Below are 21,743 nucleotides of genomic sequence, written 5' to 3'. Positions count from 1 at the left end.
CGCAAACACAAACACACACAGCAAAGGTGCAGTGGGACATGGTTTGTAGACTCACGCAGCTGATGCAAGTCCTTCCAGCTTTTGGAGGAGGGGCAGGCAGTGATAGTGACCAGGGGACAGGGGTTACCAGCCAGTGTGTTACACAGACTCTGCTGGCGGAAAAACAACTTGCGAGGGTCCACTGACCGCTGCAGCACCTGCAGGTGACTCTGAAACACAGCGATAACCACTGGCCTGTTAAATAAACTGCCGTGATGCATGGGGCATAATTGCTAACACAAATAGATCGTACACACACATCCAAAATAACCACTCTAGACACATGCTCTGGAAGGAGAATGCCAAGACTACCTCAAGGTTGGTGTGGGTGTATGTACACACACACGCACACACACACAGCAGGGTGTTGAGTGCTGTACCTGGAGGGCAGAGTAGGTGTAGGGGTAGTGATAGGCCAGGTAGCACACGTCTTCGTTGTGTTTGAAGGTCACGGTAAAGGTCAGGGTGTAGAAGGAAGAGCTCTTTTGGCCTCGGCTCGGACAGAAGCTGTTTCTGCAAAAACAGCATTACTCAAGTTACAAAATGTTATGCCATTTGGAGAAGTCCACTGTAGGGACCGTAACATTGTGTCAGCACTGTTAGCTACAGAACAAAGCAAACTCTAACAAACAAGCCATTAAAATCTGCTTGCAATGGATATCAGTAAATATATAATGGTGTGTTCACGCACCAAATTACATGGCAAATCTCACTCTTCTAGCTATCGTTAAAAAAGTATCTGCAGCCTATTTGAGTGATGGTAGCATAAATGTTGTGTAAATGTCTTCCTGTCACTCACCTGTAGTAGCAGACCTCAGTTCCAGTTCTGACCCAGTTGGGTCGTCCCTCCAGAGCCTCTCTGACAGAGTACAGTACAGGCTGCATCCCTGGGGACAGACAGTAAGGCATCTGTTAGGTATCGATACACTAATGAACAGATTGATAACAATGCAACATAAACCACACAGAACGTTGCACCGTTAGACGGGAGCACACAGTACAGGGAGAGCACACAGTACAGGGAGAACATACAGTACAGTTTACTAAATCTATAGAAAGTAAACTCCCTAAAGGACTTTTAAAATGCCATTGTACTTTTTTCCAATTACACATTTCTAGAGAGTACCATTGTGGCCCAGGCCCACTGCTGAGCTCTAGAACGGACGAGGATGAGAATGAAGGAGCCCTGAGTGTGGGGGACTGGGAATGGCACATTTAGGGGGATTGAGGACCCATCCCCCAACCCCCCAACCCCCCAACGTGTAGACAGATCAACAACACAGGGGTCCTAAAATACCTAAAATACATACTGACAATCATCTACCTCGGTGCTTATCCAGTGAGGTGTCATTATACTGGCTATCTGTGCTTACCGTAGTTGAACTGGCTGTTGGCTTTCTCACAGTTGATGATGTTGAAGCGATAGGGCACGTTTGCCGCCATACCGCTGACCTCGAAATAGAACCACTGGTGGTGCTGGGAGCAGTTGGCGTCCGCGTTCAGGATCAGATCGTACTCGTGACTGAGGAAGAGGGAGGAGGTTGAAGACAGAGATTACGTATGAATCGCAAATGGCACCTTATTCCCTGTATAGTGCATTACTTTTGACCAGAACCTGTCAAACATAGTGCACTATAAAGGGAATAGGGTGCCATTTGGGACACATCCTACATCATGAAGAAAGAAGTCTTTCTGTCTATGTTGTATTCTAACTGTTCTACAGTGCAACGGTTTTACAAAGACTTAATGTATTATTTAAAGAAATTCCAGTCCAAGTATAGACTAAACCTTTAATTTGATCTGAAATATGTCAACGGGACACCTTCCTTACAGAACCAAAAGGAGAGGTTTGAGAGACTCTGTTTGATTTTCAATACAGCGTAAATGAGCCCCGAGGGGAATGTGCTACTTGTAGTCAGGTCTCTGCCAGGAAGCAGGAAGGAGCTGGAACAAAGCGGAGAAGCGTACCTACGGACGTGAATGGCTTTGCGCAGGTTCCCGCACTCAAACTTGGAGAAGAAGCTCAGGGAGTTGAAGTGAACAAGATAGCACAGGGAGCTGGGGGTGGGGGAGGTTAATTAATATAGAGTAGCTTGACTACATCAACAAGTATAGATGGCTAGGAGAGTAATGGTCATTTAGATTTTTAAGCTTTAGTAATTCAGTGTCCGGACCCATCCAATAACAGTCTGACCAGTAACAGAAAATGGCACCTGAGGTTTCTCATTATGCACATAATCTAGCTGAGTGTGCCTGGCGATGCTCTGATTATCAGGCATGCAGTAAGAACACAGCACCAATCAGGATGGTGTAGCTGCTCTTACAGTATCCATGCTATTCATCTGACGTCCTCTATTTCCACTGCATTCAACTAAAACATCAATAGATGAGTCTGGAGCAGCAGAGTCTAGAAATATCTCCTTCAATATGCTTTCTCCAGACATACCCACCAAAGTGCATTGCTATTTCAACATTTGGTCAGTAACAAGAAGGGTATTTCACTGCCTGGTAGCAGATGTTTTAAGCAGCTATGGTAGACACCCATTAATAATCCACAGGAGGATACGGCCATATGATAACTGCTTGTGTGGAATCAGTCAGAGAGTGGCTGACTGGTCAGCACTTACCTGGGGTCCTCCAGATCAAACACAACTTCATTAATAATGTCCTCAGGGTAGAGGAGACGCTGGATGTCCTCAAACACTTTCCTGTTAGAGACAGTACAGTACATATCCAATAAGGATTTTTATTTTATTTATTTAAATATTTCACCTTTATTTAACCAGGTAGGCCAGTTGAGAATAAGTTCTCATGTACAACTGAGACCTGACCAAGATAAAGCAAAGCAGTGTGACACAAACAACAACACACAGTTACACATGGAATAAACAAACATACAGTCAATAATACCATAGAAAAAGTCTATATACAATGTGTGCAAATGAGGTAGGACAAGGGAGGTAAGGCAATAAATAGGCCATAATAGGCCATAGTGGCGAAATAATTACAATATAGCAATTAAACACTGGAGTGATAGATGTGCAGAAGATGAGTGTGCAAGTAGAGATACTGGGGTGCAAAGGAGCAAAATATATAAAATAAATAACAGTATGGGATGAGATAGTTGGATGGGCTATTTACAGATGAGCTATGTGTGCAGGTGCAGTGATCTGTGAGCTGCTCTGACAGCTGGGGCTTAAAGCTAGTGAGGGAGATATGAGTCTCCAGTTTCAGTGATTTTTGCAGTTCGTTCCAGTCATTGGCAGCAGAGAACTGGAAGNGGGGGGGGGGGCACATTAATACAGAGTACCTGACTACATCAAAAATGACTAGGAGGGTAATGGTCATTTTGAATTAGCTTTTGTACTTCAGTGACCGGACCCATCCATTATCAGTCTGACCAGTAACAGAAAATGGCACCTGAGGCTTCTCATTATGCACATAATCTAGCTGAGAGTGCCTGGCGATGCTCTGATTATCAAGCATGCCGTAAGAACACAACACCAACCAGGATGGTGTAGCTGCTCTTACAGTATCCATGCTATACCTCTGACATCCTCCATTACCACGGCACTTAAAAAGCAGTTCTGCAGTCAACTGACAAATCAAAACAGGTGAGTCCGCAGCAGCAGAGCCCAGGAATATCTCTACTCAATGTCCTCTTTCCATTAGACATCCACCTACGCACTCAAGTGCTCTGGTGTTTCAACATTTTTCTATATAACAAGCAAGATATTTCAGCAGAAATGTCCCCGTCTCAACCAACTATGGCGGACATCCATAGAGGATAGGAACATATGATAACTGCCTGTGGAGAGGAGTGGCTTCAGTCCTAGAGAGAGTGGCTGATTTGTTAACACTCACCTGCGGTCCTCCAGGTCAAACACAACTTCATCAATAACGTCCTCAGGGTTGAGGAGACGCTGGATGTCCTCAAACACCTTCTTCCTGTCAGAGACAGAGTACAGTACATGTTCACCAAGGATAATACAGAATCGTATTAATTACGGTTCTGTAATTACGTTCCTAAAGACATGGAAAGTATTTTGCGTCAACTACTCTCTTAGATTTGCTGATACTGGCCTAAATATTGATTTATTACCAAAATGAATAGTACAAATAGTACAGCATTTTGACATCTAAAGCATGTTATGATAGTCTCATTGAGTTAAACAATTACATTAGAGTTCATAAACCCTGGAAGTCAGCCTAAAGCGGGCATATACTGTAAATGTACACTGTGTACAAAACATTAGGAACATTAGTTTCACCCCCTTTTGCCCTCAGAATAGCCTCAATTTGTTGGGGCATGGACTCTACAAGGTGTCGAAAGCGTTCCACAGGGATTCTGGGCCATGTTAACTACGATGCTTCCTACAGTTGTGTCAAGTCGGCTGGATGTCCTTTGGGTGGTGGACCATTCTTGATACACACGGGAAAGTGTTGAGCGTGAAAAACCCAGCAGCGTTGCAGTGCGCCTGGCACCTACTACCATTCCCCGTTCAAAGGCACTTCAATATTTTGTCTTGCCCATTCCTCCTCTGAATGGCACACATACACAATCCATGTCTCACCAAAAAAAACATTATTTATCCTCTCCTTCATCTACACTGATTGAAGTGATTTAACAGGTGACATCAACAAGGGATCCCATAGCTTTCACCTGGATTCACCTTGTCAATCTACGTCATGTTTTGTACACTCAGTGCATGTGGCAATTCGACTGGACATTTCTATATTTCCCCAAACTAAATCTGAAATGCCTCCAACCCCATGCAGACCTAGTTTCTCTGTGTAGTGGAGTGGTGAGTCAGCACAGCAACAGGCGTACCCTATACAGGACTTCCTTTCTCTCAGCACTGTAGCTAGAGAGAGACTCTGTGGTGCACTTCACTCTCTCCTCTCCTCTCACTATCCCATCACCACCTCCCCAAGGTCCCTTATCACTCCCCAAATTAAGAGGAGAGGCGAGGGGCACAGAGGAGCACTGCATCAGACCGCCATCCCTTTCCTCCTCTTTCTGAATATAGGATTACAGGACGAGGCAGGAGAAAAGTCTCCAGTGCAGCCACAGAGCCCTCCTTCATCCCCGTCCAGGGCGCTCTGACTCAGAGCACTCTAAACAAATACACCAGAGGACAATCAGAAAGGCTGGGAGATAACCAGGAGGCTAGGGGGACACAGGCCGCATGAAGCCTGAGGGTGTGATTGTTTGATCAGGCCATGCCTGTGAGGACCACTGCCCTGGCTCTATCCCACCGGGTCCTGAGGGGACAGAACAGCCAGTAACCATCCCACTGAGTTAGAAAGAGTTAGAGAGAGGCTGAAAACACTTTCTCAAGAAAGCGGGGCCCAGCGGACGGGATGCCCTTCAAATGAAATGAGTCGACTTGTTTTTTCCTAAAAATATAAACTTTAGATGTGTTTTACATTAGGGAAATCTCAATTTACATACACTTCTAGTGAAAGCTGAATTTAAAAGTATTTAGAACTATTTAATGTGAACACAGACTCCCAAAAAGTAAAGCGCCTGACAAAATTGCATCTGTGCAACCTAAATGTCACAGACTGTCAATCACTTTAAGTCCCGAAAAATGGCTTTTGCAGAGAAGACACTAAATAGAGCTAACATAGACTTATCTCTTCCCAGGGTGAGCACAATGAACTGTGAAATGACTGAAATAAACTTCCTTTCCACACAATCTGCCATTTGCACCTTGAAAAGTTCTCCAAGAAAACAAGTTTTGGTCCGGGCAGCTGCCACATAGCCTAATTAGATTACTGAATAAGTGTTTAATAAAAGGTTGGCACTTTGGGATGCATTTGGGTTGACTGACTTCAGTAGGGAGCAGTAGAACGAAAGGGACTGACAAAGATCCTGTGCACTGACAAATTATACAGCTTGGCTGCTTGAGATAACGATAAGCGAAAGGTGGGTATCTATCCATTATGGATTACACATGTCAATGACACTTAAGCATTTGTTGAGACTCACAAATAATCCCAAAGCTTCAGAAACAAATGACCAAAGCATTTTCATTAAAAGGATAAACAAACTTAATAGAATACAAATACACTACACATACATAATAGAATACAAATACACTACACATACATAATAGAATACAAATACACTACACATTGCTTGTAAATAATGCTAAAATCAGATGTGGAAAACATTTCAAGACTAGCTAAGTCCTATCTTTCTGTGCATATTCTAGTGTAGGAAATGACATGAATAATGCCTTTGACAGGTTTGAGAAGTATTCTACTGTGTGAAACACTACAGGTCAAAAGAAATCTGCATATAATATGCCGCTTCAATGACATGCTATTGTTTACAATATTTCCGGTATTTCACACTGAAAAAGAGCACTTGAACCTGACTTAGACGCTACAGAATTATTTGCCAGTTACAATCAACGTAACATTGCAATGCTGTAAGCCTATATTACTCACTCTGCAGAAAGCAGCAGCAAACGATTTGTTTCAAGCCCAGAAACATCTCCCACTGTTGTGTATGGCCCCTCTAAATGACTAACTATATTGACTACTCTGTAGTAGGGTGTAGAAATAGAGTATGATCTAAAATATTCAACCAGGAAAAGTGTACAGTAAAGTAAGAGGGCTGGGAATTGCCAGGGACCTCACGATACGATGTTATGACAATACTTAGGTGCCAATACGATATGTATTGCGAATTTCACGATTCTATTTGTATTGCAATTCAATATTTTTATTGCGTTTCGATGTTCCTAACATATTGCCCCATCATATGTCTGCTGCAGAGACAAGAAAGAGCATGAGAAAATTTGTTTTGATCAGTCAGGGAAATAAAAGGGCTGAAAACAAATTGGCTCCCTATTTAAAAAGAAGATGAAGACAAGCTATGAAGGAAAAATACTGGAGTTTTGGTGGAGGTACAGCCAACTATCGCATATTGCGATATTGTCAAAACAATACGATAATATAGTCAAAAAGAATATCCCGATATGTAACTGTATCGATTTTCCCCCCCATCACGAGTAACAAACCCTCTCAAACATTCCCAGAGTGCTGAACACTGTGTTCGTCTCAATGAAGGATGTTAGACTGTTAAATCACTACAGTGAGGTGACCATCCAAGAAGACAGGGAAAATTTCGCCATGATTCTTAATCATGCCGGCATGTCTGTTTCTTCTCAAAAATTCTTCTGGCAATCACTTCCAGAAACCTGCTTCCATCAACCACTTTCCAAAGGTGGCATACACCAAAAATGAAATCAATCCGAGACAATTGACAGGATGAATGCTATCTGTGCTGTGCCATCTGTGACAGAGAGGAGCAACAGCCGACAATACAGAGAGAGAAAGGAATCAAGACAGTGGGGAAAGTAGGAGGACCAAGCTTATATTTGACATCTTCCTTCCTGACATGCTTCGAACACGCTCCATAAACTCCTTCTTTAAATGGGATTTATGCAAATGAAGTGATGGGATGGGTCTAATGGGTTAGTACCACACTGAGACAAGACCTCCCATCATGCCGTGATGAATACATCAACATGGCTCGATCATTCCCACACTCATCAATCACTGCAATTTAGTTAGGGGGAGCCACAGCAGTGCTATTTCTTCTGTCCTCAATGGCATTTTTCCTTCAACTTACATAAATATAAAACCACTGGTTGACATATGGAGACATCTACCTACCTTTGCACATTGGGTTTCCTTCCAGCCATTGGCTCTTTACTCTGTGGAGGGAGATGTCCCCAGAAGTCAGGGAAGGCTAAGATGGAATACTCAGGGATGGACTTGGTGAGGGCTGCTGCTGCGGTGTACATGCGTGGGTCATGGTGGGGGATGCAGGCCCCGTGTTTCTCCAGCAGCCTGTCTACCATGCTAGGGTGGCTGTCCTGCTTCACACTGGAGCTAGACAGGAAGTGGCTGTGGAAGTCACAGGCCTGCAGATGGTTCTCTGGAGGTTCTCCTTTGCCATCCTGGTCTCCCTCTACTGTTGAGACTGGGTGCTCCAGGGGAGAATGGGATGGAGAATCTCTGAGATTTACTCTGGATCTTCCATCAGTCCTGAAGTCCTCATTGAGTAAACCCTCCTCATCGGAGCTTGAATCTACCTCAGAGTCCGAGTCCAAGTCCTGAAAGACATGGTACTCTGTAAACCTAAATGGGGTTACAGGTGGTATGTGCTACCCTCTTCGCCTCTGGTTACATTTAAAGTGCACACCAGCCATGATTAGCTAAATATACTGTCGTCGTAACAACTCAATGCAAATAATAAACTCAAGGGATCTTATCGAATAAAAAAGGAACATTAAAATGCATTCATTAGTAAAAAGAGAAATACATCTTAAGGTCAATAAAACATAAAGAACACCTCTGATGGTGCCCCCAAGAATATATATTTAACGTCCCATTCCCAGTGACATCAAAACGGTGTTCAGTCCTTTGATATTGAAAGCAGATGAGGTCTAGCAATTACAGCAGCTGACAAGCAGAAAATATGAAGCATCATTGGCCCCATCCTTGCAATTTCGCAACTTGAATATCAATTTAAAACCTATGCATAATTGTTCTATGATTCCACAGAGAGGAGTCAGGAGACTAATTCCTTGAAGATTGTGAAGCTATAAGAAAGTCGATGTGTGTCAACGGCTAGTGTTCACGGGCACAGGCATTGATTAGCATGTAAAAGGTTAAGTAAAGCATGTGGGAATGTCTGGAAACCCAGATTTTTTACTGTGTGTTCTTTGTATCTCATAACCTCTAGCCCTCAGCAGTTATGCTAAACTTATGAGTTTGGGAGTTTTTTCAGTGTTTCCACTGCGCACTTGCTGATTCACTTCCTTTCACATCATATTAGCATTAAAATCAGAGCTGAATACCAATGGATATGTACAGTATAATGCAGAAATGCATACTGTAGGTATCATTGAAGCAGAGCAAGAAAGATGGAGAGAAAAAGAAAGTGGTTAAGAGTGTTGGGCCAGTAACCGAAAGGTTGCTGGTTTGAAACACCGTGTCGACTAGGTGAAAAATCTGCCGATGTGCCCTTGAGCAAGGCACGTGACCCTAATTGCTTCTGTAAGTCGCTCTGGATAAGAGCATCTGCTAAAATGTTTTGAAAAATCACTCTAGGCACTATGCAGTCAAAGCAGGGTAGCAGGTTTCAGGGGGAAAAGTTGAAGGCATCATTCTTCTTGGGCTTTAATAATGCATGTTTGGCTTCATGCACTCAACAAAGCAATGTGTACCATGTGAAACAAAACTAAACGAAATAGCATATAAATTTAAACAGCTCGCTTTCTTGCTGCACAGGAATAATGTGACTTATCCTTTTCATTTTTAATGAAAAATTCCCCATAAACAAACACTATAGATCGAATCTCTAGTGTCAATTTGATTACTGAATCCAGCAAATTAAAAAGGACTGTTGAAAACATGATTGTGCTGTTTGCGATTTACAGAACATCATCATTAGAATCTCTCTTGATTAAACCGTAGATATGATGCAGGTGCAGGACGGAAATCGACGCTCACATTCTAACGACTCATAATAATCAAAGCCATAATTAGAGGAACACCTGGGAGTTGTGCTGCAGTGAACGTCTTGAAGATCCTGGGATAAAAGTGGAGAATGGACAACCAGGGTCTCATTGAGAGGTGTTATACAAGCAGCTCTGATCAAAGTAAGCCGCAGTCTCCTCAGGCATCTGACCGTAAGGGGGAGAAAACTCCCGTCTGCCTTCCACTCCCATACGCCTATACTACAGTCCCCAGGGCAGGGAAAGCATATCTCTTGGACTTGGACAAGATTAAAAATATAAGGAAACAGATTGAGGATTTATAAATGAACCATGGTTATTTTACCTTGTAGTCACACGCTGTATCAAGGTACTGTACGCCTATTATTATGTTTTGTTTGATCATGGAGATCAGCAGATATGACAACCTCATTACATGTAATCACTCAGGTATAACTTCAATAATGGATAAGTTATGCCTACTGTACGTCGCCTGTCTAAGCATTGCAATAGTTTTCTCTTTTTGAAACACAACCAATGCTCAGAGAAAATGAACTTCCACTGCTGTGTGTTCAGAGTCCTATTTCCACATAGAATTAAAACTATAATCAAACGTGAACACACACTGTAGTAGCCAAAATAAAATGCACCGCTAGTTCGTGTGAACAAGGAATGTAAAATGCATTCGACCTTTCTGTGTAATCTCTGCCCCCTCTCCGAAGAAGGGCATTCTGGGAATGTAACTAACCTAATTGTCTTGTTGTTTCATGGCACGCTGAATTACTACATCAGTAGAGAGAGACAGCCGCAAATTAATTGGGGAAGAAGTATTTTTCAGCAGAGGCAGTTAATCTTGTGATATCATTGAAATGAAGAGAGTTGCGCCAGGAGGAGAGAAGACATGCAGCGGGAGGAGATACATTCTCACAGGCTTGTTGGCGTTTCAATTTGCCTTAACTCAACAACAGTCTAAAGTCTACCACAATGTCATGGGGTATCACACTGCCTGACACATGTCAGTCAAGTTATAGGGGCAATTTAAATGCCAACAGCTCACTTGTGAAATTAGATACCCTATTAGTATTACCCTGATAATCCTACAGAAAATTGTAAAGAAAGGAAATCTATGGAAATTTGACGCAAATTATGAAATCCCGTTGTGGTTCACTAGAATCCTTCTGCTCCCGAAACACTGTTACCCAGAAGTTCCATAGAGGTTAATGATTTTGAGTGTTGCCCTGAGAACGGTTTGCTTATCAGAGGATAATAGTGGCTGTCATACCCTGCTACCAGCTATCAGCCTCTCACAGTCAGACCACTTCCCAGGCTCTCTGGGTCTTGCTGAGTAGAAAACGTTTACCTGAGAAGTGGGGTCAGCACTTAGATTGACTTTTAGGATAGGCATAATGCACAGTCATTTTAGCAGATGCTCTTATCCAGCGTGACTTAGAGTAGTGATTCCACACATTTTTATACTTCTCCCCCGTAGGAATCGAACCTACTACCCTGGCAATGCAAGCGCCATGGTCTACCAACTGAGCTACATGGGACACTCATCTAGTATCCACACATCTATCCACCTCAGGCTGGGCTCTTGGAGCCTTGCTAGAATCAACAATTGATTAAACACATTCCACAATGTACCAATAAATTAGTAGCTATGGATATTAACTGCTGAGAGTCAGTCAGGCATTTGCTATGATATGGTATTGATAACATATTATTTAGAGCAGACCATCAATGTCTGATACTGTAACTGGACTCCTATGGGAGAGATGGAGGGATAGGGCACAGGAGAACAATGTTTACCTGGAAGTCGTGGTGGAGTTCAGGACACAGTCTGACGTACTGACCCAGCTGCTCCAGGGGCCTGTCAGGTTCTGGCCGGGACCGCAGCTTGTTCACGTCTGACTCCAGGTCATCATCCTGCCGGGGCGATACACACACATGCATTCACACACACACACACACACACACACACACACACACACACACACACACACACACACACACACACACACACACACACACACACACACACACACACACACACACGCACGAACACACACACACACACAGAGCTGTAACACCACATAGAGCTGGGTGATATGGACAGAAATCCATATCACGACAAATTTAATGAAACGTTTATAACATTAAAGGGGAAATCAGCAGTTGCTGCATACTTTTTCTTACTTATAAATTAATGATATGTACCAATTGATTCTTGAAGAATATAACTTATACATGCCTCATGAGCGTAGTTGAACTGACGTACCCCACTGTATAGCCTCAACATGGTTAAAACTATCGACGGTCAGTCCTTGCATCCATAGCTCTGTCTTTGAATTTGAGATTGGTTACATTTCTCCAGTCCCAACCCCACCACTTTCTACCAAAACAGTGGTGGGGAGTACACTATGTTATTGCTTCAACAGCTGATTGCCTCTTTAATGTGCACAACAGTTTTTTAAAAATATATTACCCTTAAAACTACGACTGCTACTTTGAATGTTGTAGCTATCGATTGTCCCATTAACAATCACCCATAAATGCAAATGTATTTAATTTCAAACTTCACAAGTCTTCAGTAGGTTATTTATCGTAATTCACAACATGAGCAAAATTAGCTAAATCTTCACGGTAAGTGACCGATTTCTATCATTTTCGGGTTATCCTCCCAGCTCTACCGCCACATTAGCACTGCACACATCCAGACAACATGACCTCTGTTCTATTTGTCTGCACTCTAAACCCCGACACACCTGGTGCGTACATCCATTAATCAGGAATACACTAAACCTTTGACTCTGGGACTCCAGAGGGAGGAGGCAGGTAAACAAACGGCTGGCGTCAGGCTCATCAACAGACAACAACAACTCCTCAGACACATACTGTCCTGCACTGAACAGTCCACTAGCAGCATGATAAACCCATTCACTTGATAGAGAGTTGGGCTATATCCGATTACGTGGGTGAGGTCATTTAAGGACAGTATCTATCTACTAAAGAGCCCCATCTCTGACAGTGTCCAGCAGCAGGGCCTGGATGCTAACCACTAACCAGCACACAGCGCTCAGACTTAAAAACAGCAGTAACTCAGTAGAACACAACACTCCTGCTGCTTTACATACACAAATGTGTCAGATAATAGATGTGGCTGCTGGTGTTTGTCAGCATGGATCTGATACCCTGGCTTTGCCTTCCTCCTCTCCCTCTACCCACAACAAGTCGATTTTGCAGCGTGCCAAATGTTGCTATTCACAAACAGCCACAGCCGCGCCTAGCCTCTGGCCACATCAGATTAGGTCTATACAATGAAATGGATATGTTAGGAGGGAGGAGGATAATGGGGGCTTCAGTGTGTTCGAACCATAGATGTTAAAATCTGTAGATAGTGGCAGCGCTGACGGTATCCACGTATTCCTATGGACAACTCCCAATGGCGCATGAAGCCGGAAGTATTTGAATTTGAAGCACGCCATATTGCTGAATGGGGCTGAATGGCACCAAAAATTGCTACGAATCACGGTGAAAATGGCCATAACTAACAAAGGATCATGGTCGATGTAGTCATTTTCATCCTGCCTGAGAGACACGTGCAAAGAGTGTGCATAATGGCGCGAGCCTCCTTGTAGCCTGCCGGCCCGTGATTGGTCTGTGTCAGCACGTGGTCCTGTGTGATGACAAATGTATTAGTCAGAATGGATCACTATTTATTTCAAAGCGAACTTTCAAATAATTCACCTTGGGGATCTAACACATTTTAGATCCGCTAGTTAGCCGACGAGCAGAGCTCGGGACTTCACGCTCCAGATCGGACACTGGGGGTTTGAACGAAAGCAGCGAGGTGGCATTGATTTCTGCCTCCATCAGAGGTCCTGTTATTGAAGTAACGTGAAGGCAGGAAGCACTTCACGTCAAGCTCACAGCACGCACAGACCGTCTTCCTTTTCACAAGTAACGGATCAGCCAAATACACTCCCATTTACTCATTTAGGAGAAATTACAGAGGAAAATTGCATGTGTCAGATTGCGTCTGTGCCTGTGCGAGTGTGACTGGGTGCGAGTGCTTGAGTGAGTGAGTGTTTGCATGTGTGTATGTGTGCGCATGACTGCCGTGTGCATGTGTGTGTTGCCTCCGAGCGAGGATCACAAATCACTCACATATTCCTTGCCGCAGTCAGCCTCTTCATTTTCAATGTCGTCGTCACTATCATCTTCGAAGCTGACATCTTGGGAAAAGAAAAGACACGAAGACGTAAATGTCAAAGGCTTTTGCACTATTTGTGTAGGATCAAAACAAACTGGTCCGTGAGAAATCTGTTCCTGTCTGACATGTGATGTATGTGTGCATGACTAATATGCAAAATGTGAAATGCACAGTACAGACGTGTGGCAGGGATCAAAACAAAAAAATATGACAGCTTCGATATGTTCCTGTATCTTTTATACCCTACAAAGTCCTAACACGTCTGTCTCATGTGGATTTTACAGCATTGTGCCTGAACTTAAAACGCAAAACTTGATCTTCTTTTGTTTCTGTAGACCTGTCAGCCTGATGTTCTAGTCTGCTAACTCGACTGGCAGATGAGAGAGGTGAAGTCAGGGCTATCTCAGCAGACAGATGAAAAGAATGCACCAGAATGAGCTAGGAACATGGCAAAATGAAATCTGCCTCGTAGCAACGGCGGCCATATCAAGGTATTTCAATTTGGAGGGTCATTACTGAGAGGGCCGTGTGGCATCGGTAGCTGCAGGGGTCTTAAAGGAACCATTGCCCTCTAGCAGATTTTAGAGGTGTGTCACCGTTGATGTCACCAGAGAAACACTACATTTCAACGTTGCAGGCTGATCATGTTGATGTGCGGCGCTGCAGACAGTATCCCGTTTCGAAAGCTGTCAAATATGTCCCTGTTGGTCCCTGTATATATAGATCTTCAATGGTTTTTCCGATTTTTCTCACGTTGTAAGAGCACGTGCCAGTTTGTAGTTCAGCAACACGTACAATCATACATTAATGCATGGCGCATACCTATTCTTTCCTGTGGATGGATCATCCTGTGCTCCATCCTGTTCTCACAGAGTTTCACTGCCACCCTCTTATAGGCAGATCAGATGAAGTGTGCCTCATCACTAAGAGAAATGAGGTGGGCATCTAAAGAGTCTGCCTCAGAGACCCAGGGTTGCCAGGGTAACCAAGCCTATGCTCGCTGAATGACAAACATGGCAGGAAGACTTTATCACTGCCGACCACTGCCAGTGTGTTCACAGTGGGATAATGTCGCTCATCATATTCTCGCAGTTACATCAACATTTTAAACATCACACGCCTCCCAGTATAGTATCCGAGAGAGTGTGAGACAGAGAGAGAAACAGAAGCGAAGAGAGAAAGAGAGAAAGACAGAGACGTCGAGAGAGAGAGAGGGAGAGAGAGAGAGAGAGAGAGAGGGAGAGAGAAAGGGAGGGAGAGGGGGAGAGAGAGAGAGAAGGAAAGGGAGAAAGTGTACGAGGGAGAGAGGCTGATGAAAATAGAGATAGGCAAACAATACCTTGGGGTCCTGGAGCAGTGTCAGCAGGCCTCCCAGGCAGGGGGAAGGTATAAACACTCTGATCCGAGGTCAGAGGCAGGGGACATTTAGGATAGCACTTCCTCATCAGCTGGACAGCATACTCCACCAGATATTCCAGACCGTTACTGGCCAGGCAGGTCTTCAAAACAGCAACACAAACAGAAACACAGCCACCTCCTACATGTATTTAGGTTTTTTTACCCACATTAGCATGCATTATCCAGCATTACAATCAAGCTCTGTATTATACGCAAATAACTTGGCGAGGGCAATCAGAATTGCCAGGCAATACCAACTCCAATTATAAAAAACCATTATCATTAAAGCAATTAGATCTGAGAAATTACAAAGGAGTTAAAAAAAAGCAATTAAAGTAAGGGATATTAGTTATTGCTTATAACAGTGACTGGTAGCACGTAAAGCTATGTGTGGGTATACCTGTGTGGTGTGGTAGAGGAGGCTGATGCCCCCCTGTGCCACCAGAGCGACCCGGCCAGCGCTGCAGTGGGTGGTCTGGTGCAGGCAATGGAGCAGGGCCAGGCGGATGGGGATGGTCTCATGGTCCGGGTCCTTGTTGTGCCAGTCCTCATACAGCTTCAACAGGGCAGACACGTAACCCTTGGCCACAGCGGCCCTGACATTGGCCTCTGAAAGAAAGATATGAAAATGGTTTAACAGTCTGATGGCCTGGAGATAAAAGCTGTTTTTCAGTCTCTCGGTCCCAGCGTTGATGCACCTGTACTGACCTCGCCTTCTGGATGGTAGCGGGTTGAACAGGCTGTGGCTCGACCTACCTTTCCTTAGAGATCACTGCTGTGGCCAAGGGTTATGTCTCTGCCCTGCTATATAACTACTGCTTTGTGGACATTGAAATAGTCATCACCACTAGGTACTCTACCCAGGGCCGGATGAATGTGGGAGCTTACCGGGGCTAAAGCCCCTGGGCCCAGAGCAGTGGGGTGCCCAAGAGAAAGCACATTTGAAAAGAATTAAGTATACACTACCATTAAAAGTTTGGGGACACTTTTCCCCCATTAAAATAACATCAAATTGATCAGAAATACAGTGTAGACATTGTTAATGTTGTAAATTACTATTGTAGCTGGAAACGGCTGATTTTTTATGGAATATCTACATAGGCGTACAGAGGCCCATGATCAGCAACCATCACTCCTGTCTTCCAATGTCACTTTGTGTTAGCTAATCCAAGTTTATCATTTTAAAGGCTAATTGATCATTAGAAAACCCTTTTGCAATTATGTTAGCACAGCTGAAAACTGTTATCCTGATTAAAGAAGCAATAAAACTGGCCTTCTTTAGACTAGTTGAGTATCTGGAGCATCAGCATTTGTGGGTTTGATTACAGGCTCAAAATGGCCAGAAACAAATAACTTTCTTCTGAAACTCGTCAGTCCATTCTTGTTCTGAGAAATGAAGGCTATTCCATGCGAGAAATTGACAAGAAACTGAAGATCTCGTACAACGCTGTGCACTACTCCCTTCACAGAACAGCGCAAACTGACTCTCTAACCAGAATAGAAAAAGGAGTGGGAGGCCCCGGTGCACAACTGAGCAAGAGGACAAGTACATTAGAGTGTCTAGTTTGAGAAACAGACGCCTCACAAGTCCTCAACTGGCAGCTTCATTAAATAGTGCCAGTCTCCAAGTCAACGGTGAAGAGGCGACTTCTAGGCAGAGTTCCTCGGTTGCAACACTCACTACCGAGGTTCCAAACTGCCTCTGGAAGCAACATTAGCACAAGAACAGTTAGTCGGGACCTTCCCGAAATGGGTTTCCATGGCCAAGCAGCCGCACACAATCCTAAGATCCCCAAGCGCAATGCGAAATGTCGGCTGGAATGGTGTAAAGCTCGCCGGAATTGGACTCTGGAGCAGTGAAAACGCATTCTCTGGAATGATGAATCATGCTTGACCATCTGACCATCTGACAGACTAATTTGGGTTTAGCGGATGTCAGGAGAACACTACCTGCCTGAATGCATAGTGCCAACTGTAACGTTTGGTGGAGGAGGAATAATGGTCTGGGGCTGTTTTCATGGTTCAGGCTAGGCCCCTTGGTTCCAGTGAAGGGACATCTTAATGCTACAGCATACAATGACATTATGGACGATTCTGTGCTTCGAACTTTATGGCAACAGTTTGGGGAAGGCCCTTTCCTGTTTCAGGAAAGATTTTATACACCTGTCAGCAACAAGAATAGCCAAATCAACTAATTTGAAGGGGTGTCCACATACTTTTGTATATATAGTGTATTTTTATTATTATTTGTATTATTCTTTATTTTGTCAGTTACCGGTTGCCTATAGTCAGGAAGGCCGCAATTTGGGCAGCATGCGCGCCAAATATACAGCTTGTAGCATTGTGCCCATAGACATATAATCCATAGAAGGATTTTAGAACCTCTCACTCTGACAGTTTGAGTGATAAACTCATGGGTATGCTAGCAATAGCTGCCAGTCCTAACTTCAATGGGAATTGTCATCTATACATTATTTTTCTATGGTTGATTGCGGCTGTCTGTTTGCCTTTTGCAAATGTTTAAATAGAGACATTTTTGGTGAACAGCAGCACTGTTTTTCAAAGTAGCTCACCGTGAAATAGGCTATTGCCAAGAGGAGCGCATCGGCCATCACCGTGATTAGTATCCTGCAGTATGGCTTCATCTTCATTGTTGGGTGAATCAGTGTGCCACTGGAACTTGTATTTATTAGCCTACTGTAGCCTATAATATATATATTACCTCCAAATATTCTACAATCTGTATGTCACCTCATTGGCCTGGGCTGTTGTTTGTTTGAATTCAAGACCAGATTGAACTCAGTTTGTCAGCGTCAGTGTAGCCACTCATTCCGGTCACTATGTTGTAATAAAGAAGATTCAGCTAATGCTTTCTGTCATGACAATGTTCCCCATGTGTGGAAATGCTAAAAACGCTTCTGCTCAACTGTAGCCTATGCCACATCGCAAATGTTATTATGGCTTTATTATTAAGGGCCTTTTTGTGGGGGCTCACTTTAATAATGTTTACATTCTGTATTACCCGCTTTATATGTATATACTGTATTCTAGTCATGGCTAATCCTATATAACTACTGCTGTACACACCTTTTCTATTCATATACTGTCCATAATGTCTTTACACTTCTAATTAAATATAATATATATATACACGCACACACACACACACACACCACACACACACACACACACACACACACACACACACACACACACCACACACCACACACACACACACACACACACACACACACACACACCACACAACACACACACACACACACACACACACACACAAGAACTCTTTCCATGACATAAACTGACCAGGTGAAAGCTATGATGCCTTACGGATGTCACCTGTTAAATAAATTAAAAACTATGATCAGTGTAGATGAAGGAGAGGAGACAAGTTAAAGAAGGATTTTTAAGCCTTGAAACAATTGAGACATGGATTGTGTATGTGTGCCATTCAGAGGGTGACTGGGCAGGACAAAAGATTGAACTACCTTTGAACGGGGCATGGTAGTAAGTGCCAGGCGCACCGGTTTGTGTCAAGAACTGCAACACTGCTAGGTTTTTCACGCTCAACAGTTTCCCGTGTGTATCAAGAATGGTCCACCACCCAAAGGGCATCCAGCCAACTTGACACAACTGTGGGAAGTATTAGAGTCAACATGACCAGCATCCATGTGGAAAATTTTCGACACCTTGTAGAGTCCATGCCCTGACGAATTGAGACTGTTCTGAGGGCGAAAGGAGGGGGTGCAACTCAATATTAGGAAGGTGTTCTTAATGTTTTGTGCAGTGTATACTCCGGACTCTGACATTGCTCATTCTGATATTTCTTACGTGTGTATTGTTATTGTATTGCTTGATATTAGTGTACTGTTGGAGCTAGAAACACAAGCATTTCGCTGGACATGCGATGACGTCTGCAAATCTGTGTACGCGACCAATACATTTTGATTTGATTTGATTTATTTAAATACAGTGCATTCGGAAAGTATTCAGACCCCTTCCCTTTTTCCACATTTTATTAGGTTACAGCCTTTTTATAAAATGGATAAATATTTTTTTTCCTTCATCATTCTACGCACAATACCAGATAATAACAAAGCGAAAACAGGTTGGTAGATTTTTTTGCAAATGTATAAAAAAAAAAAAAATGAAATACCTTGTTTACATAAGTATTCAGACCCTTTGCTATGAGACTCGAAATTGAGCTCAGGTGCATCCTGTTTCCATTGATCATCCTTGAGGTGTTTCTACAACTTGATTGGAGTCCACCTGTGGTAAATTCAATTGATTGGACATGATTTGGAAAGGCACACACCTGTCTATATAAGGTCCTACAGTTGACAGTGCATGTCAGAGACAAAAACCAAGCCATGAGGTTGAAGGAATTGTCAGTAGACCTCCGAGACAGCAATGTGTCGAGGCACAGATCTGCAGCATTGACGGTACCCACGAACACAGTGGCCTCCATCATTATTAAATGCAAGAAGTTTGGAACCACCAAACTCTTCCTAGATCTGGTCGCCCGTCCAAACTGAGCAATCGGGGGAGAAGGGCCTTGGTCAGGGAGGTGACCAAGAACACAATGGTCACTCTGACAGAGCTCCAGAGTTCCTCTGTGGAGATGGGAGAACCTTCCAGAAGGATAACCATCTCTGCAGCACTCCACCAATCAGGCCTTTAAGGTAGAGTGGCCAGACGGAAGCCACTCCTCAGTAAAAGGCACATGACAGCCCGCTTGGAGTTTGCCAAAAGGCACCTAAACTTTCTCAGACCATGAGAAACAAGATTCTCTGGTCTGATGAAACCAAGATTGAACTCTTTGGGCTGAATGCCAGGCCTGAAATCTGGCACCATTCCTATGGTGAAGCATGGTGGTGGCAGCATCATGCTGTGGGGATGTTTTTCAGAGGCAGGGACTGGGAGACTAGTCAGGATCGAGGGAAAGATGAACGGAACAAAGTACAGAGAGATCCTTGATGAAAACCTGATCCAGAGCGCTCAGGACCTCAGACTGGGGCGAAAGTTCACCTTCCAACAGGACAACGACCCTAAGCACAAAGACAAGACAACGCAGGAGTGGCTTCGGGACAAGTCTCTGAATGTCCTTGAATGGCCCAGCCAGAGCTCGGACTTGAACCCGATAAAACATCTCTGGAGAGACCTGAAACTAGCTGTTCAGCAACGCTCCCCATCCAACCTGACAGAGCTTGAGAGAATCTGCAGAGAAGAATGGGAGAAACTCCCCAAATATGGTTGTGCCAAGCTTGTAGCGTCATACCCGAGAAGAGTCAAGGCTGTAATCGCTGCCAAAGGTGCTTCAACAAAGTTCTGGGTAAAGCGTCTGAATACTTATGTAAATGTGATATTTCTGGGTTTTTATTTTAAACATTTGCAAAAATGTAATTATGGGGTATTGTGTGTAGATTGATGAGGGGGGAAAACAATTTAATCCATTTCAGAATAATGCTGTAACGTAACAAAATGTGGAAAAAGTCAAGAGGTCTGAATACTTTCCAAATGCACTGTAGTTGTACTATAGTATATATTTATTGAGCAGCTATGCTTAACAATGCATTCTTGGCCAATTTATCAAGCCCACAGCGGTAATGTCAAGGATCTTGTTCCTATGGTCAATGAGTGTTATTACTTTGACATAGAGAGCTGTCTTTCTTGGAAGATGTAGAATACTGCATAACACACAGCGTGAGATGTCATGGTTGGAGAAATACATACTATTGCATTCAGTATCTGCAGGGTAAGCTTTTATCACAGCTCTCTAGAGACAGCAACATTTTTCTACCTGGTTTAATAGCAGTAGAAACACCCAAGTGTCCTCATTTCCAGCCTCATTACAATGAAACACAACAGAATGAAATAAACTTGAAACGTGAAGCACTTTCTCCTGTTGGCATCACTTAACTACCTCTCTGAAGCCCCTCTACTTCTCTTCAGTTATAATTTGGCAAGGCCTAACAGAAGGCAAAACTTAGTATCCATCATATGTCCTCCAGATAGGCTTGACTGCTAAATGAATTCAAAGTATTGAGGGAGTTTGAAAACCTTTTTCAAATATTTATTCGCACGTGACCTTTGCATCAGTTTAATTATTAGCCACCACCTTAGTGTTATAGAAAAAGCTGTGTTGCATTTCCATTCGTCTCTTGTCTGTTTACTCTCTGGGTCTGGGTAAATGTTCACTACAAGCAGCTGTATTAGCTATTCATATTCAAATTGATGCCGGCTGGCGCTTTTTTCCTCCGTGCCATGCTTCACTGTGCATTTCATTCAAATAACACAATAAGAGCACGCATCATCTTGGCACTGAGAGGCCAAATAAACAATACTATAATGAACTGAAGTGTCGAAGTCAGATAAAAACACATGGCATTCGATATCATAATGACGCATTTTTGGGAGAATAGATGTGAAATGCAGGAAGACTGCTTCAAAAGGGATGAGATGAGAAACTCAATGAGATGAGGGCAGTTTGTGTTACAATGCATGTAGGCTCCATGACGATAGCACTGGGCAGAACAACTTGTTAAGATGAAGAA

The 21,743-nt window shown here is 43.4% G+C and overlaps 1 protein-coding gene across 1 annotated transcript in view; it reads right to left on the bottom strand.

The window, feature by feature from the left end:
* LOC111962261 (cytosolic carboxypeptidase 4) overlaps nucleotides 1–21,743 on the bottom strand; it is a 141,188-nt gene that overhangs the window by 88,510 nt on the left and 30,935 nt on the right. The window contains exons 8-18 of the mRNA XM_070442990.1: nucleotides 15,572–15,780; nucleotides 15,113–15,272; nucleotides 13,728–13,795; nucleotides 11,370–11,486; nucleotides 7,732–8,174; nucleotides 3,904–3,987; nucleotides 2,008–2,097; nucleotides 1,413–1,561; nucleotides 839–926; nucleotides 420–552; nucleotides 56–209 (exon numbers count right to left, since the gene is read on the bottom strand). Coding sequence (XP_070299091.1) covers nucleotides 56–209; nucleotides 420–552; nucleotides 839–926; nucleotides 1,413–1,561; nucleotides 2,008–2,097; nucleotides 3,904–3,987; nucleotides 7,732–8,174; nucleotides 11,370–11,486; nucleotides 13,728–13,795; nucleotides 15,113–15,272; nucleotides 15,572–15,780 — 1,695 coding nt within the window. The remainder of the gene's footprint in view (nucleotides 1–55; nucleotides 210–419; nucleotides 553–838; nucleotides 927–1,412; nucleotides 1,562–2,007; nucleotides 2,098–3,903; nucleotides 3,988–7,731; nucleotides 8,175–11,369; nucleotides 11,487–13,727; nucleotides 13,796–15,112; nucleotides 15,273–15,571; nucleotides 15,781–21,743) is intronic.

This window comes from Salvelinus sp. IW2-2015, linkage group LG4q.1:29 (genome assembly GCF_002910315.2).
Source record: "Salvelinus sp. IW2-2015 linkage group LG4q.1:29, ASM291031v2, whole genome shotgun sequence".
NCBI classification, from domain to species: Eukaryota; Metazoa; Chordata; class Actinopteri; order Salmoniformes; family Salmonidae; genus Salvelinus; species Salvelinus sp. IW2-2015.
The sequence above is the reverse complement of the archived record's forward strand: the minus strand, read 5'-3'. Positions and strand labels throughout refer to the sequence as shown.